Source organism: Gavia stellata, chromosome 5, assembly GCF_030936135.1.
Source record: "Gavia stellata isolate bGavSte3 chromosome 5, bGavSte3.hap2, whole genome shotgun sequence".
In the NCBI taxonomy this organism is placed as follows: domain Eukaryota; kingdom Metazoa; phylum Chordata; class Aves; order Gaviiformes; family Gaviidae; genus Gavia; species Gavia stellata.
The window spans coordinates 48363868-48380605 of NC_082598.1; the positions used below are offsets into that span (position 1 = coordinate 48363868).

A 16738-nucleotide genomic window follows, 5' to 3' on the forward strand; every position below is an offset into this window, starting at 1 on the left:
AGGGCGGTGCCCGGCCCGCGAGCTGTTTTAAAACAGGCGACCGTTGGACGAAATAGTGTTGGTGCGCGTGGAGCAGCTGACCGGGGTGGGGCGGCTGCGGGCGCCATTGGAACGTCGCGTGCTGCCGGCGCCGCGTGGCCGCCCTGAGGGCAGGGGTGCCGCCGCCGCCTCAGAGCCCCTCCTGAGGGAGGTCTGCTGACTGCCCGCCGCCGCTCCACCCCGCCCTCCGTTCCAAAAGGCGGGCCATTTGTTAGAGTCACCCTTAGGTCTTCAAAACCTGGCTGGTGGATTGTGTGTCTTTTGTCTTGTATCCGCTCTTAAAGGGCACGTCTGGGCCTTTAGGGTATGCTCCAGTGTGTGTTTGCGCTTCAGGGAGCGTTTATGCTCGTGCAGGTCCGTAGTGACCCAAAATACCTAAGTGAAATGGGTCAGTGTTCAATCCCTACTGGTTTAGTTAGTATTTCAGTCTCTTAGAAATGCGCCGCGTTAGCTTAACAACGGCTACAGGCGCTTCTCAAGGTAGTTGGGTGGGAGGCCTTGCGGTTCTAGCGCTGCTCCTAAACTCCCATCAAAACCCTTCAGGGGTCACAGCCGTGCAGCTGCAGCCTGGCACTTTGATGGGCACTCATCAAATGCACCAGCATCAATAAGGACTATGGGATTAATTTGAGTTCTTCAATTTGCTGTTACCAAAATGTTGCGGTCTGTTTTCCCCATCTAGCAAATGAAAGTCTCTCAAGCCAAAATACTCTCGCCAAAGGCTTCTTCCCCTCCCTTTTCCTAAGGTTTAAATGCTCAACTCTACTTTTTAATAAGGCAGAGAATGCCAGAAATTTTAACTTAGGGACATGCAAATTCAGCTTTATTATGAATACATTCCAGAGCTTTTAGCAATCTCATTTTAAATACGTACTGCCATAAAGTTGTGACAACATCGTACTAGACGTTTACCTATTTGCGTTTGCTTATTTTTCAAAGAGAAAGTTTATTATCCTTTAATTAATAATGGCATGATACACTAATGTATTTTACACATTATATGTCTCCATTTAAAAGTTCTGAACGGCCAAAGTACGAAAGCTATTGCCTTCAAGATTAAATTTCATCACCTTTTCATTTCAGGTGTCTGCTTGTTTTTTAGCCACATCTAAATCAGCCACGAAGCCTCTAATAGGAATGAATTTGGGGTATATTAAGTTAAATAAATTTTGGGGCATTTTGACTGCAGCTCGGTGTCCCTGTTACCTTAGAGAGTGCTCACTCCCTGGCAGAAAACTCTATGTGTCTGGGTTGTTACTGCTGGGGGGGAAGTGCTGAAAGAATACGGACAATCTCTTCTAAGTGAAAAAAACCTAAAACACAACTCCTCAGCATTTTCTTTGTATTTCATGTAAGTGACATCTTACTGGATGGGTTACCATGTACAGCCATTTCTGGAGTACAAATGACCGTTTGCTGCTCTAGGATAGAAGAGCTGAGCAGCTGCTCAGCTGAAAATGTTAACCCATTCCAACACTTAACAGCAGAAAATCTCAAGGAAAACATACAAATTTGCCATCAGGTTTTTCACTTTGTGACATAACGTGAATAAAAGAGAAAATCAAAATAACCGAAAAGTATTCAATGTCTCCATTATTATCTCTTATTAAACATGAAAGTCAGACATACGAACTAAAGACCCATTTGGTTTTCTCGCTGACCCCTGCCTCTCTAAAAGAAATTAATGATCCTTTTCTTCCTTTGTTCCCCATGTGCTAATTAGGTATCAGAGTTCTCACTACCCCCTGGCCCACAGGTGCTAGCTGCTTTTTATTTTCTGACAGTCTAATTGTTCAGTATAATTAGGTTTTACTAAGAACAACTGTTTCTAACCTGTATTTGTCTTGGATTTTGCTGTGAGTCGTGATGAAGTCTGAGCTGAGTATTTTTATTTCTTTTCTAATAAGACAAGATTTACAGGGGAATACAATATTTTTATTAAATCAAGCAGTATATCTGATAACTTCAGGTCTTCAAAAAAGAGTTTGCACACTTGAAAGCTTCTCACAGCTAAATCAAAACTAGTTATTCACCTCAGCACTCTCTGAAACGTCGCTTTTCTTGTACTACAACAAGCCAAATCCTCACCAAGCAAACCCTTCAGTCAATATTCCATTTTAAAAAGTTAGGTGTAGTTACTTTTAACCTTTAACACAATGTGTAATTCTATCAAGTTGGAACAGTTGTAGGGAGGAAGTGCTTATCCTTCAGGTAGGCACTGCCCCCAGTGAATTCTACCTTGTTTTAATGTCTTGCCCTTTCTCTCACATAGTACTTGATTGCATTGTGCATTCAAAAGACATATCTCACTCATTTATCAGTAGCCATCGTTAGGATAAGTGTGGTAGAAGGAGAAGAACGATTAACATTTTAATTACCGTTTCTAGGAGTGAAAACTGCTCACCGCAAAGGGACAGTTTCTCACAGTTGTAATTTCTTTCTCTCTCCCCATACATATATAAATACTAGTCATCCGAATTAATGCTGTATTTTAATTCACTTATTTTTAATCAAGATTTACTAAAGGATGGGAAGAAGACCAGGCCCAGAACAATGTTTGTTATTTATCAGAGCGTTTAGTTTTTTACTGCTTTATTGAATCAGTACCTTAGGACATAACTGTTTAACTTTTAAACCTGATAAATAGAGACTTATTTTAGGATTATTTTACAAGAGTTACAGCATAATTTACCAAAAAGCATGTGGCACAAATTCTGGTTAGAAAATTACTTTAGATTGCGAATAAGATGCTGTTTGCCCTAAAGCTTTATACAGTTCCTATTAACACTGAGTTAGTTTCCTCACAAATGTCATTTTGAAACTGTCACAAATCTGATGGATGAGGAATGAGGGCAGAGTCCTGCCAAGATTATGACATTTTTATTCCTTTGGCTAAATTTGAAAATGTGAAGGAGGTCTTTTTCTTACATGTTTTATTTTATAGCACTGCACCAGACAGTTGCTTTTATTGTCCTTCTAAGTTATTTTAGGTAGCTGTAACACAGAAATCCTTGATGTTTTTTAACTTCTGTTTCATTGGAATGCTAGCAAGCCCCAGCATATATATTCCTGGAGTGGGCTATTACTGCAGTTGTAATATACTTTAATACAAGCATAAGCTTTTTTTTGTCGGTGTAAATTTTACTGTGGCCTGGAGCAGGAAAAGGGGGTATATAGTATTTCTGCACTCTGACAGGTTTGATATGTAGTAGTGGAAATACTTTAAAAGGAAGCAGACGTCCTTTGAAGTTTAGACAAAGGTCTCTGTAGAAAACCTAGACATAATACGATTGTAAATCTAATTATAGTAAGCTGTCTAGAAAGGCTTCATTTCAGTCAATCAGTCCATTTTATTTTGGGTTTCATTTTATCAAGTAGCTGCAATGCCTGTTTAGTGGGATCCTCCTAACATGGTATCCTAGTGCCTAAAGGGTCTTTTTCCTTGAAAGATGGTGTTTGCTTTCGTTCAGCTTTCTGCCTTGAAAGAGTTGGAATCTTTTTTAATTATAAAATTAAACATCTGCTATTGCTGGAATAAGCATTTGGGGGAACAGAATATTAATTGTAGAAAAAACATCATACAGAATTGCTTTCTTTTTTTTGTAAACCACTTTGAGACACACATGCCGTGTGATTTTAATACGCAGATATGCAATGAATATGAAAAAATGCATCCTGAAGCATGTTCTGTCTTCACTTAGATGAGTATGAATATCAACAATTTCACTGACGTAAATTGAATTAAATCAACTTTAAGCCAGTATTGCTGAGTGCAGAGTGATGTAAAACGTGCATAACAAAGTGTATAAAATCTCTTGGCTTGTTTTTCCCCTCATTACTTCTAGAACTATTGCTTTCTGCTCCCTCTGTACCTCACTCTCAAAATCTGGACCCTGTGTGACGAAGCCATGCCTTTAATCACTGAGTGAAACGGCTGTTTTCTGGCCATACGGCTAACCCCCAGAGGGAAGGAGCAGATGGGAATTGCTGAAAAAAGTAACACCGCATAGGGTTGGTGGAAGAAGAGGTGAATGTCAGGAAATAGAAGGGAAGAAAGGACGGGAAGGAGGGAAGAGCCAAGGGAGATGGAGAATCCTGTCCTGCAGTACTGCCGCCTTTTGATGCTCCACCGTTAGAGAATGCTTTCCCATCTGCTTTTTAGGCAGACGTTTTAAATGAGTTCTAAAATGGCAGTATATCCTCCACACGTCTGTGCAGCAGCAATTAAAGCGGTTTGGTGGTTTTAGTGCTTCTGAAAGTGGCTACTGCCCCAACAACCTTGAAACCAAAGTTTTCTTTCCACAAGGACGTGAAGCACAAAGAGCTACGGAGCGGGCTTCCTTTCATCACACCGCTGGTGTCTCAGTTCTCACCGGAGGGCTCAGAAAGATCGGAGACAATCCCCTCTCAGTCGCTGCTCAGTTTTTTATTTCTCTGCAAATATTGTCAGAAAATACTTGAATTTATGGTAGCTTCTGTGAAAGTCTTAGAGCATGTTTCAGCATTGGAAGCAAGCAGACATCAGGCATCAAACTGTAAAGTCTTTCATCATACCTGATCTGACCCAGACATTAACTGGAAGTTTGCCAGGGAGGCTGAAGTTTTTTATATCACATTACGTTTTGAATATTTAATAATTCTGGAAATAAATCACATTGAGTGCAAGAGTGGAGAACAAGATTTAATTTTTACTTTTCCTAGATTTAAATATTTAAAATACCTTAACTGTAGTTTGAAAGGCGGAAAGAGTCCACTCTTTCTTTAGGCTGTTCATATTTGGCTTTGAATTTCAGCTTATTCTGAGAATCCTAAAAGGCATCGATTTATCAAGCTCACATCCTTTTAATTTATAATCCAGCTGCTGTGAGCTGCTAACTAGCTTTTAAGTCAGGGAACTCTGGACTGTCAATGCCAATTATAGTTAAACAACTTATGATGCTTCCGTGTCATTTTCTTTGTATTTTTCCTGCAGCTTTGAGGATATAGTGCTATGCTTGGAGACACAATTAAGAAAGTCTGAAGCAATGTAACCTGTGGTTTTGTGCGTTTCTTTCATTTTTATATATACATATTTATATATATTTGTGTATTATACACACATAGAATCCCATGACTTATCTTTGGGGTTTTTTTTATAGTATTCATTGAGTACAGGTAACAGAATGATTTTTAAATGCTTTTTTGTATCTAGCTATTGTCTTTCCCAGAAAGCCTAGTGACACAACTAAAACTGCGATGAAAAACAAGAGCCACTACATCATGGGCAGCTGTGAACAATATCAGTGTTACACAGTTTAACTCTTCCTTCCTCATATCTGGTTAGCTGTTACAACAGTGAAACAGGAATTCGAAGTCGATGTTTCTAAATCTAGTGGGCAGTTACGTCGGCTGAGTAACTACCTGATTCACCCGTTCTTTAAATGCGAGTTTCGTAGTTAACTTCCCAGTTTGCTGGAGTTTGCATTTTCCTGACGGTAAGGGAGCCACTAGGTGGGAGTATGTTATCTTAGAAGAAGGTTTGTCAGCCCCCGCTGCTTCCCTTTTGAAGGAGCTCTGCACCTCCCTTTTCCCAGCATCCGGGAGACGCTGGAACACCGTCCACACCGGCTCGAGCTGGTGACCGAGGTGGGGTTTTGTGACGCTCGTCTCCAGGCTGGAGGCTGGGCAGCCACCGCCCGCCTTCCTGCTCCTTCAGCCGGGACTCGAGCTGGGGCAAAGGCAAAGGCAAAGGCTTACTACAAGTGCCACCCTTCAAAAAGCGGATCTCTTGCCCAAACAAGGAGCACAAGCACTCTGCATAAGCTAGTTACATAGAAAGCCCCAAGGACCCAGCCTAAAATAGATTCAGAGGATCACCTTGCTAACATAAAAGCTAATAATTAAAAAAGTCTTGTTAAAATAAATCAAAAGCCAGGCGTTTGCCAGAGAGAGAACTGACAAATGATACAGAAAGGACCTTTTGAGTAATTAGGCTGTAGGGGAAAAAAAAAAAAAAGTTTTTTGTAGCAATATTCAACACAAAAGTGATAGAGGAGTTTTCAGAGTAAGCCGGTTCTTTTTTACAGGCAACAGAGCCTCACATTAGTCCTAAACTGAGGGGTCAGTAACAGGCATTTTAGGACAGATGAGTAAACTCAAAGTAACAAACTGACAAAGCTGAGTGTATTCAAGTCTAAAGAAACTCCAGGATGATATTGTTGGACTGGGAGGTGTAATGTGTAATAAATTTCTGAGGGCAGCCATGGTACTAGAAGGATGGTGCCAAATGAGTTGCTTTCCAAAGAATTTCAGGACAAATTTGTGGAAACTGCAAAAACTCTGACTTCCACATCATGAATATCTGAGTTGTAAGACTGTTAGTGGAAAAAATGAACACAAAATGATTATTCATTGTTCCCTGTAGTACAAGAAGGGGAGGGACAGCTAATGAAGTCATCAGGCAGCAAATTTAAAATAAAGTGCTTTTTCGTATGTCATAATTAATCTTGCCGTAGAACCTTTCAGAGACCAGACAGGTAAGCTAAAAAAGGAGTAAGACAAGTTCATGTAGGGTAAGAGTATTAAACATGATGAAATGAATGCAAGCTTTAAGGCTCGAATTTTGTGAATTGTTGCTTACGGAAATTTTTGAGAATGTATCAAGACTGTCTGTACCCATACCCTGTCCCCAAGTGCTCACTGTTGCTCATTGGTGGAGAATGATACGGGGCTAAACTGACCTTCGGGTATTGCCAAGTTCATTCCTGTGTTCCTGTGATGCTGAAAAATTTGGTCTTTGTCTATACGCACAAGGCTTTCAAAGGTAGTTAAGTTGTTAACAGTGTCTGGTTGTCTTGCTGCAGCTCTGGATTGAGAGTCCGGTTTTCCTAAAGATTAATGGGGTAGTTGTGTTCACAGAAAAAGATCTCAGAAGCCAGCTGAAAGGTGCATTGCCTAGACCAGCAAAAAAACTAGGTAGAAACACTGGTAGCAGCACAAAAGCAACTGGCTCTAGGCAGCTGTCAGAACAGATTTGAAAAAATACAAAAAAAAAAAAAAGCTGCACAGTTCATGACCTGTAAGATTCTTCAAATCATAATTCAGTGTAAAATTCATAATCATCAGGGGTTCATTTCTGAATATCATTATTAAATTCCCACAGGTACAAGACTTTGGGGAGGTCAGGGAATGGGTGGGAATACTTCATACTTCATCTTGCTCTCTATGAAGACAGTGACAAAGCTCCTGTTGATTTTAGCTGGAAAAAGCATAACCCAATGATGCTGTTGTAATAAAGAAACCTGGAGTACTATGTAGTCAGTGGTAGATCTGGTGAATTACTGAGAACCTGTCCTAATGGGGTAATTTTTAAATATGCAGGGCTGGTAAAGTGTGGGGTTTTTTTTAAAGTAACTTCTCTTCCTATTTCTTTTATTAGGATAAAATTTTTTGTACGAACAGACATCTTGCTCACATCCCCTGTTCCCTTCCTTCTCAATTTTACAGTGAGCTCACAATCAATGTCATAAATCCAGTGTCTTTCCCATAAGAACAGACACTTGTTGCAACCACAAATTTGTATTTAATTGCAGGATTGAGTACTGTCTGTAAGAGAGCTTTTAACACAAACATTCCCCAAACTGAAAAATGCAAACTAGAAAGTTACTGAGGGAAAGTGATTTCTATAACTGGTTTGGGTGGATATTTTCAGTTTGCTTGTAAAAAAACCTCTTTGCAAGTCATAAAAGCCTCATTATAATTTTGAAACACATTTCATGACTATGCATCAGGTCTGCTGCCTGTGCAATTCTCAGTGCTTTAACACCATTAATGTTACTGGAATTGCTCAAAGACATCAGAAATAGAAATGCTCCGTTCCTCACTGGAATTTCAGTTCATTGGCCAAGCAGAATTACTGCTTTCTCCAGGCAAGTTTTTGAAAAGACATTATTCCCAGTCTACACCTTCTCCGTCAATATATGATCACATTGTCATTCTAAAATAGTTACTTGTACAACGGAGTGGTTCTTTCTTACATACAGCATGACCAAACTTACTTGCTGTCAGAAATTGGGAGTAGTAATGAAAGTAAAAAGCTGTCTTTACCATGCGATTATCAGTGCTAAATGGCTGGTGTACTGGATGAAGAGATGTTACTTTTGTCTGTTCGTCAAGGCCATGTCCTAGTTTATTACGCATTTGGATTTCCAGAGGAGCTGAGTTTTGTGCACATCCTGAGCTTGATGAAAGACTGAGGAATGACACATGGCAATGTGACTGTGGATATCACAGGCTACATCTTCACGTATACTTCAGGCATTGCAGCCTTACACACTTGCCAATCTGTGGTGATTCTCAGCCCCAAGCAAGGCCTTCAGGCTCCTCTTCCAAAGCTTGGGAAGAGTTAGATACCTCAGGAAGGACTCCTCAGGAACTGGCAGAGCTGGAACCTGTGTAAAGTAACCCGTGAATAAAACAAGGCTTGGCATGGAATTTAAACAGTCTGGGGCATATCTGCATGATTCAAAGCTCTTGCTTCAGGTGAGTTGGTATGACTGTAAAACAGGATGGGATCATGAGGTGTTATCTGTTCAGGCTCCAAAAGCGACAGAGCTGTGATAGCACGATGCTGAACCAAGCAGCCTTCTTCCCCGAGGGCTAAATGCAGTTCTGTTTTTCACAGCTATGCTGTTTCTGGTTCTGGAGGCAACCAAGTCATCATTGGCTCCAGGCTACTTATGTGGTGCGCTACCATGTTGTTTAGACAGACTTTAAATGAATGTGGTTGAAACCAGGTGCTTCCCTCCTCCTGAGCTTTCACTTGGAGCTATGTGCAATCTTGTCTGCAAACACAAATAGCAAAAGTTACTCTGTTCAATATCTAACTCTAATCTTTCCACCAGGGGTGCAGGAGACCTCTCATCATCTCACCCACATTTCATCACTTTTGATGAGAATTAATTACTAACTTTTTACCTACTGTGTGGCAGTAGCAGACCCACCCCTCCCTGTGTTTCTATGCAGTGCTAAATGGAAATGTGCAGGTACTTTCTGCAAAATTGCAAGGAACACAGGTGCAAATCTGAGTTGGGTCTAAGATTATGCAAAAGATAAGGTGGATTGGCAAGTTTAGCAGAGCAGAACCCTTCATTTGCACGTATTATTAATTATATAAAATAGTACACCTCCTTAGCCTCCCAGAAAACTCTGGTTTCACAGGCGGGGAAGTTGCCTCCTGGTAAGGAACCATGCATTTTATTTATTCAGTAAGTCCAATGCAAGGAACCCCAAGTTATGCAAATATTAACCAAGGCTTGCAGCTGGCCAGAAAACAGAGAGATGATTATTGTCCCAGTTATAGAAATGGGAAAGAATTAAAAAAGAGACACTATAAGGCAATAGTTAGAGGGGTACAGCAGATACCTGCTTTAACTAAAAGAGTTTGCTTTAGCTAAAATTACACTGCAGCAAAGCAGAAAACCTTTGATCTAACCTGCTAGTCTCTCCCTTATTTTTACCTGAAAGTTTTCTGAATGGCTGCAGCTGGTGGTGTGACAAAGTCAGAAACGTCCCAATCTTAGCATTTCTAGTTCCTGGCTGCATCTAGGGGTCTGGTTCCCACTCAGAACCTCACTGAGGCCCACAGACCGTGAGAAGTGACACCCCCCCTAGGAGGGGGCAAACATGCAGAGCCCAGACAGAGCCTGTTCCAATACTGAGTGGCCAGAGAGCCATTTTGTCCTTCTAACTCAAAGCCACAGGTGTTGCTTGACTTCATAAAAAAAAAAAAATCCACTGTCCTAAGCATGAGATAAAATTAGAAAAGGTGAAGGGTAGCCACATCATAGCCTTGTCCAAAGTCTGGTGAGTCTCCTGCAGGATGGACTGAGAAGGTCCTAGGAACAGGTCTCCCAAATCCCCGGAAATGCTGTAACCATCACATTCTTGCACTTTTTATAAAATGGTATTGCTGTTTCCATTCAAAGTGCTGCTCCATCAGGAAGGACTCATGGTTTTGGGTAACAAATGGGGATGTCTGCCTTAAAATTCTGGCCAGGTTAATCAGCTAAACAAGGTCACAGAATAGGTTTGTGCATTTGTACATGGTCATCTACGTTTGCATGATGCCAGCTGCAGCCCGTGGTAACTAGTTCTCTCTTGGAGCGTGCCTTGGGACAAGGCAGGCCAGGGAGCACTGCCAATAGCCACTGGAGGTGAAGCTACGCTGTACTGGTAAAGGAGTTTAGCTCCAACACAAGTCCCAGTGTACCACCACGTAGTCAGAAGATGGACCTCAGCCCATTTTATTTACTAGGTTAGATTACAGCCTGTGGCATTAATGGCATACCTCTCAATTTAAGGGAAGGCAAATCCATCCATTTATCTCAGCCCTAACATGCAAACCCATCTCAAGCCTCCTAAGCTCCAGCTGGGGACAGGAGAGCGGGCACATCACTGTGCCCAGTGTGCCCAACTAAGCAGCATCTGAGTCTTCACAGGCACACACTTCTCTGTTCAGACCTCTGACTGGTCCTTCAGCATGCTTCATATGCCCTGCCTTTGCAAGGAAAACAAATCTACATTATCTACCTCCCACACTTTCACTGCCTTTTTCAGACCAAGCACCTAGTTGTAGGTGGTGGGATGTAGTTACAGGGGACTATGCAGCTGATTTGCTCTGAACCGCACTATCACAGAGCAGCCACCAACTGTTTTCCAGTTTGCAGATACGCTATAGAGAAGAGGTAACTACTAAAACAAGGTCACAGGGCTAAATAAAAAGTTCCCTAATAAACAGGGAAAACATTAAAAAGTTACAGAACATCTCACAGAAAGGTTTCTACCCTGTGAGACAGTTCTGTCACAGACAGAACTGCAGTACTGCAATCAATGTAATTCTGATTCAAGTCTCCTAAAGATCACACTACTTCCCCCCTTCTCCCAACAGTCTCTGAACACTCAGGACCATATCCTAAACGTTTCCTTGGCTTCAGAAGCGAAGCTATGCCACGCAACACAGCACAGAATCAATTTTTAAGAAATTATGCCCCAAAATAGCCCTCAAATACTTTCAGTGATATATTCCTACAGCAGATGAGATCATTGATTTTACCAGCACAGCGTTCTAAAAGATTTCTCTAAGGTTTACAGGAGAGTGCAATGCACTACAGCAAAGAGCCTCAAAACTAAGAAGCTTTTGTATCTTCACTTCCCATCAGTAAGCCCATTCATGACAGTCCACTGCTCAGAGGGATCAGGTCCTAAGCTGCTATGACAAAGCATAAGGAGCAAATGGCTCCTAGAGTCACACGAGAACTTTTTTTTTTTAAAAAAATTTCAGTGGAGAAAGGAGATGCTAACTAATGACTGTCTCACACAGTTCTGTATCATTCAGTGGTGTGTGATGCGTTGTTTAATGTGAGAACATGCAATAAATAATACAACGCCATATCATTTCTAGAGATCACAGTTCTAATGTTTCTTGTTGCTGCAGCTTGCTTTCTAAAACCTGTCTGGACGATGTCAAGTCACACACAAGTTTAATTCCCTCTTCCCCACCCCCTCAGACTTTTAACAAGTATTGCTATGATTTTGTTTTCATTAAAAGCCTCAATGGTATTTATATGTAGCATTCTCCTTCAGCACAGGAGGACCCAAAGGTGAAATCAAGCAACAGATGACTGTTCACCACAAAATGAGTACTCATTTATGTTCCAAGCTAAAATAAATACAAACAGAAAGCTCACTGTTCTAATGTCTTCATTTAGCAACTTACTTTTTTTTTTTTTCTTTTAAACGTAGGTTTTGTAGAAACATTTCGAGCCTTGTGAATGCTCATTTTATTTTTGTTTTCTTTGGAAAGCCTGAAGCGAAACATCTATCCTTTTAACTTCATGTCTCCACTACTTGCCTTTCCCAGTGGCACAGGGGTGATGGTTATACTCCTCCATTACATACTCTTAGTTTAACCACACAACTTTTCAAAACAGCCCCACCACTAAAATGAGCTGCAGCTCTAGATTTACACTCTCCATCACCATCACTTACAGTTACCGATGAACAATTTCACTTCTAAGCACACACATTTCCAAACAGCTGAACTGTTCCACAGTTTTCTGTGTTTTTCTTATTATAACTAGCTCCTTCCTTTCAGTGGCATCACAGTTGAGCTCAAGTCTGAAATGCAATGCTCCACCTAGGGCAAGTGCTTATTTTTACTCAAGTAATTGCAGAAAAAAAGTTGACACTGACATTTACCAAAATATTTCAGAGCACAAACACCACCCGCTGAGCTGAACATGAGAATTCATGCCTGCTAGTCTTGTTTTTCCTCTCAGACTATGACTGATTTGACTCATGCCTGACATTAACAAAATTTCCAGATCTCTGCTAGAATTAATAGTTGGTAGGGAAAAATTCCTAAACATGCAGCTGAATTTCTCTTCCCATGCCCATGTTATTACTTGTCTCAGATGAAAGGATACAGCAGGACATTCTAGACCATTTCATAGTATTTCATAAGCTTAAAACTTTACACTTTGAAGGAGAATTCTCTACTAATACAGCTGAAAGTCTGCAAGGAACTGCTTTTATTTCTTCCATAGACAACCCTATGAAAATCCCAGCTTAGTCCCCCAGTTTAATCTGGATGCTTCTTGCTCAACAACATCAGCAAATCAGGAGCATTGGTCCTTTGATATTGAAACCAGAACAGGAACAATTCTCTGCCTTCCAACAATCCCACTTATGATTTGGTTACTGGTCATGACCCTGTTGTTTATTGTATAAATGAATCGTAAGAATTACTGGAATTCTTATAAATCCCAAGTAAATAAAGGGGGAAAGAAAAGCCCACCTGTAATCAGACACCATGTAACTGCATGTTAACGAACTGTTCAGTGCTCTACTGGGATATGTTAGAGAAATGCTATAGCATTATACTCAATTTCAAGAGGCCAGTAGACGTTTTTAAATGAATAAATTCTATTTATATAATTACAGTAATGACTACAGTTCATACCTTATGCACAGCAAGTAAAAAAACCACACTGGAATTTATGTAAATATTACTAACGCGTACACTATGAAAAAGCAATTCACATTAATTAAAAAACACCTTAATTTCAAAAGTTTACCAGAAACAGTTACACTGCGCATTGCAATCTTTGAAAGCAGAACAGAAGTTGTTTACAAGGATCCAACAGTAATTGATACCCAGCTGCTTGGAGCTGGGCTGCAGACTGAACGCGTACCAAGAGCTGGGCTGAAATCCCCTCTCGGTTGATGGCAGCAGCCATCACGCTGCTGTTTCCTACCAGCCTGGAATTTCACCCCAGTCTTTACATTCTTCGTCGGTTATAGTGGAGCAGCCAGAAGAAAGATAGATGATTAGAGGGCAGCCAAGTAGACTCACAGTTCAAGAATCCAATCTTCAAGCAGCTGTAAGGTCTCGGGGAAGGAGAAGGGGGTTTATAGCCCTGTTAAAATGAGTCTCTCTAAAAATGGGGAAGTGGCCACGGCAGTAGCAGAGCTGATGACAGGTTACTGAACACCACTCATAGAAAGAAGTAAATCTGAGGTTCAGTCCTTGGTGAAGACACCATCGTATTCGCCTTTGACTAGACAGGAGGGCAAGCATAGCGCATGAACGTGTAAGCGCATGTATCGCATGCAAAGCATTCCAGGTGCTGAACAATTTCTCTGCATACATCAAGACATTGCTAAGAAAACAAATAGCAAAGGTTTTTAGCACTCAAACAATTGGCTAGATGAACTCAATTTCAAATCCAACTTTACACGTTCTTGATAAACGGAAAGGCCTCAACATTGAAGACGAAACATTTTTAGCACCAGCTGCTGGCTTGCAAGTGAATACTTACTCGCAAGAGACGAGTACTGAAAGACATGTCATCTTTCACTGAAGCACCTTGTTTTAAGGCAGTATCAAAAATGACAATATAGCCACCACAGAAACTGCTCCAATGATCCCTGATGCTTTAAGGCACCCACACGGGTCCCATTGCTGAGGGAAGATAGGAACTAAATTGGCGTCTGTCCTCCTCCTCCTCCCCACCCCGTGCCCTGGAACACTGGAAATTTCCAATGTTTGTATGTCACTAGTTGTCATAAAGCAAGCTAGTTTCTTCCTGTAGCCCCTAAACCCCTCTGTAGCCATTTATATCAGCCATACTAACCACCATCAGTAGCAAGGAAAATGGTGAGGAATCGCTGTCTTTCCTGACCTCTAACCCAATCAAAAAGTTGTTCAATATGGTAGCAGGTGTTTTTTTGCAATTAATATGAATGAGAGATCTGTGAGCATTTCCCAGAAGGGAAATGACTGTAGCCGATCCGGCCAGATGCGCTCCAGCAGCACACAGCACCCAGCTTAGGGTTGGTTTTTCTTCTTTGCTATCAAGAAGTCAGTTTACTTACTTGTATCTCCACTAAAGGGTATTTTTGGAATGGAGACAGTAACTTCTGAATATACGCTGTATCTATCAAAGGAAGAGGTAAGTAGTTTGCTCTAAATACCCATCACTTCGTGGTACTCCATCATCCATTTTTCTTAATAGTTATGGCACCCAGGTATGCAGCTAAGAAACTGAAGAATATGAAGAATATTACCAGAGTATCTTATGGCTACAGGCAAGGAGCAGAACTGCATCGCAACCCTACTTTTTAATGATTTGAAGGCGTGTTAAAATGTACTGAGATTTTCAGGAAATCTATTATTTGGCTTACACAGTAAGCTATGCCTTGTGCACTGTGTTCTAGACAAAGTTGTATTTGAGAATGGCACACAAGGTTAAGAAACTTTACACGACGCCGATGAGTAATCTGTGCTTTCATAAATACAGTAGTATACATCCTATATACAGATGCGGGCTGCGAGCCTCCGGAAAGGCTGTTAGCCAGCCATCCAGAGAAAGAAGGGAATAAAGATAGTGGGGAGCGTGGTGGAGGGTGCCAAACCTAGGCAGACTATTGATGCTAATCCCACGAGCACTGAAGCGAGAACACTCCTCTGGTCCCGAATAATCATCTTCACAGTCTCACAGAACTGTAAGAGACAAAAAAAAAGGAGAAAGGTCAGGGCTAAAGAGGAAGGGGGTAAGCGGCAGCTGGCGGTGCCCGCTCTCTCCCTCGCAGTGACACCTCAGCGCTCGGGCGGGCTCTCTGGAGCACGGAACGGGGCGAAGAGCGCGTCGGGCGCTGGCTCACGACCCGAGCGTTGGCCCCAGCGCTGCCGGCGGCTCCGGCAGGGACGGGAAGCTTCGGAGCGTTTTCAGACCCTATAGATTGCCCTACCAATTCAGCCTGGCTCTCCTCGCCGCTTGAAGCCAGCAGAGGCCAGGCTACCCGCCTTCCCGAGCGGCTCCGCACACGCGGCAGCGCCCGCTGCGGGGAGGACGGCCGGCGGTACCGGGCAGCAGCTCCCGGGGGCCCGCGGCGGCGGCTGACCCGGTTCCGGGGAGCGGAGCGCCCAGCGGGGCCGCCGCCGGCGCCAGGACGGGCAGCGCCGCCTCTCCCGGCAGCTGCGCGCCCTGCCGGCGGGGCGGCTCCCGCGGGGCTCCCCAGCGCCGACGGCCGGGGCGTACCTTGTCGGTCTGGAAGCTGACCGGGGCTCCGTAGCGGCAGTAGGTGACGAAGTGCTCGCAGTTGTTCCAGAGCAGGCTGTAGGCCGTGGCGCCCACCAGCTTCTCCGCCCGGCGGGCCGCCTCCTCGCTGCCCAGCACCTGGTCCTCGAAGAGCCGGTCCATGTGGTTGACCAGGATGCTGCCGCCGTAGGCGAAGTCCTCCACCGTGTCCACGCGGATGCTGGCCGTTTTGGTGATGACGCCCAGGATGAGCCGCTTGTTGGTCACCACCTGCTCGATCTGCCGGCGGTCGCCGGTGAAGGCGGGCAGGATGTCGGGCATCAGGTGGGCCACGCGGTTCTCGCCCAGGTAGATGCCGAAGTGGATGAAGAGGGTGCGGGGCACCTCCAGCACGTCCCCCCGCTTGAAGCAGCTGGTGTCGTAGTAGCCGGGGGCCGCCGCCGCCGGCGGGTCCCCGCCGGAGTCCGCGGGCAGGGGCCGGACGTGGACGAGGAGCAGCAGCTTCTCCAGCAGCAGCGAGGCCGCCTGCGGCACCGGGTTCTTCATGGTCGGCGGGCGGGGTGGGGGGGGGGGGTGGTGGTGGGGGTCGCTGCCGCCGAGCAGCCCCCGCCGCCCGGCCCCGCTTTTCTAGGCTACCGGGCGGGGCGGGGCGGGCACCCGGGCCAGCCCACCGGCTGAGCGGCGTGCGGGGAGCGCCCGCCCCGAGGAGCGGCCGCCTTTATTGGGGAGCGCGGCGGGCGCACCGAGGCCACCCGGCAGCGGCTCAGCCGACGGGCGGGCGCGGTGCCCGCAGCCCGGACGCAGGGCCGGGTGCCACTCGCAGCTCTTCCCCGCCTGCCCCCGGCGCTGCCCAGGTAGAAGGGCAAGAAAAAGTGCGTCCAAAGCCCTCGTCCGCCCCAGGAGTACGGCGGAGGGCTCCCGGGGCCGCGGCCGCTTCGTTCACCTTTCCCCGCCGGTGGGACCTAAGGGGCGCCCGCCCCGGCAGCCGCGTTGCCGCCCCGCTGACGGCGGGGCCAGGCGGAGGCTGCCGCGGTGCTCGCTCGGCGGGGGGGGAGGAGAGCGGAGCGGAGCGGAGCGGTGGCTGCTGAGCGCGCCTTTCTGCCGCGGAAGAAAACAGG

The 16738-nt window shown here is 44.3% G+C and overlaps 1 protein-coding gene across 1 annotated transcript; it reads right to left on the reverse strand.

Moving 5' to 3' along the window:
- Positions 1–14929: 14929 nt before the first annotated feature.
- On the reverse strand, positions 14930–16166 carry LRAT (lecithin retinol acyltransferase). Its single transcript, XM_059818148.1, has 2 exons — positions 15621–16166; positions 14930–15082 (listed from the first exon to the last, which is right to left on the reverse strand). Exons 1-2 carry the CDS (start codon positions 16164–16166, stop codon positions 14930–14932), a joined length of 699 nt encoding a protein of 232 aa, XP_059674131.1.
- Positions 16167–16738: the final 572 nt, after the last annotated feature.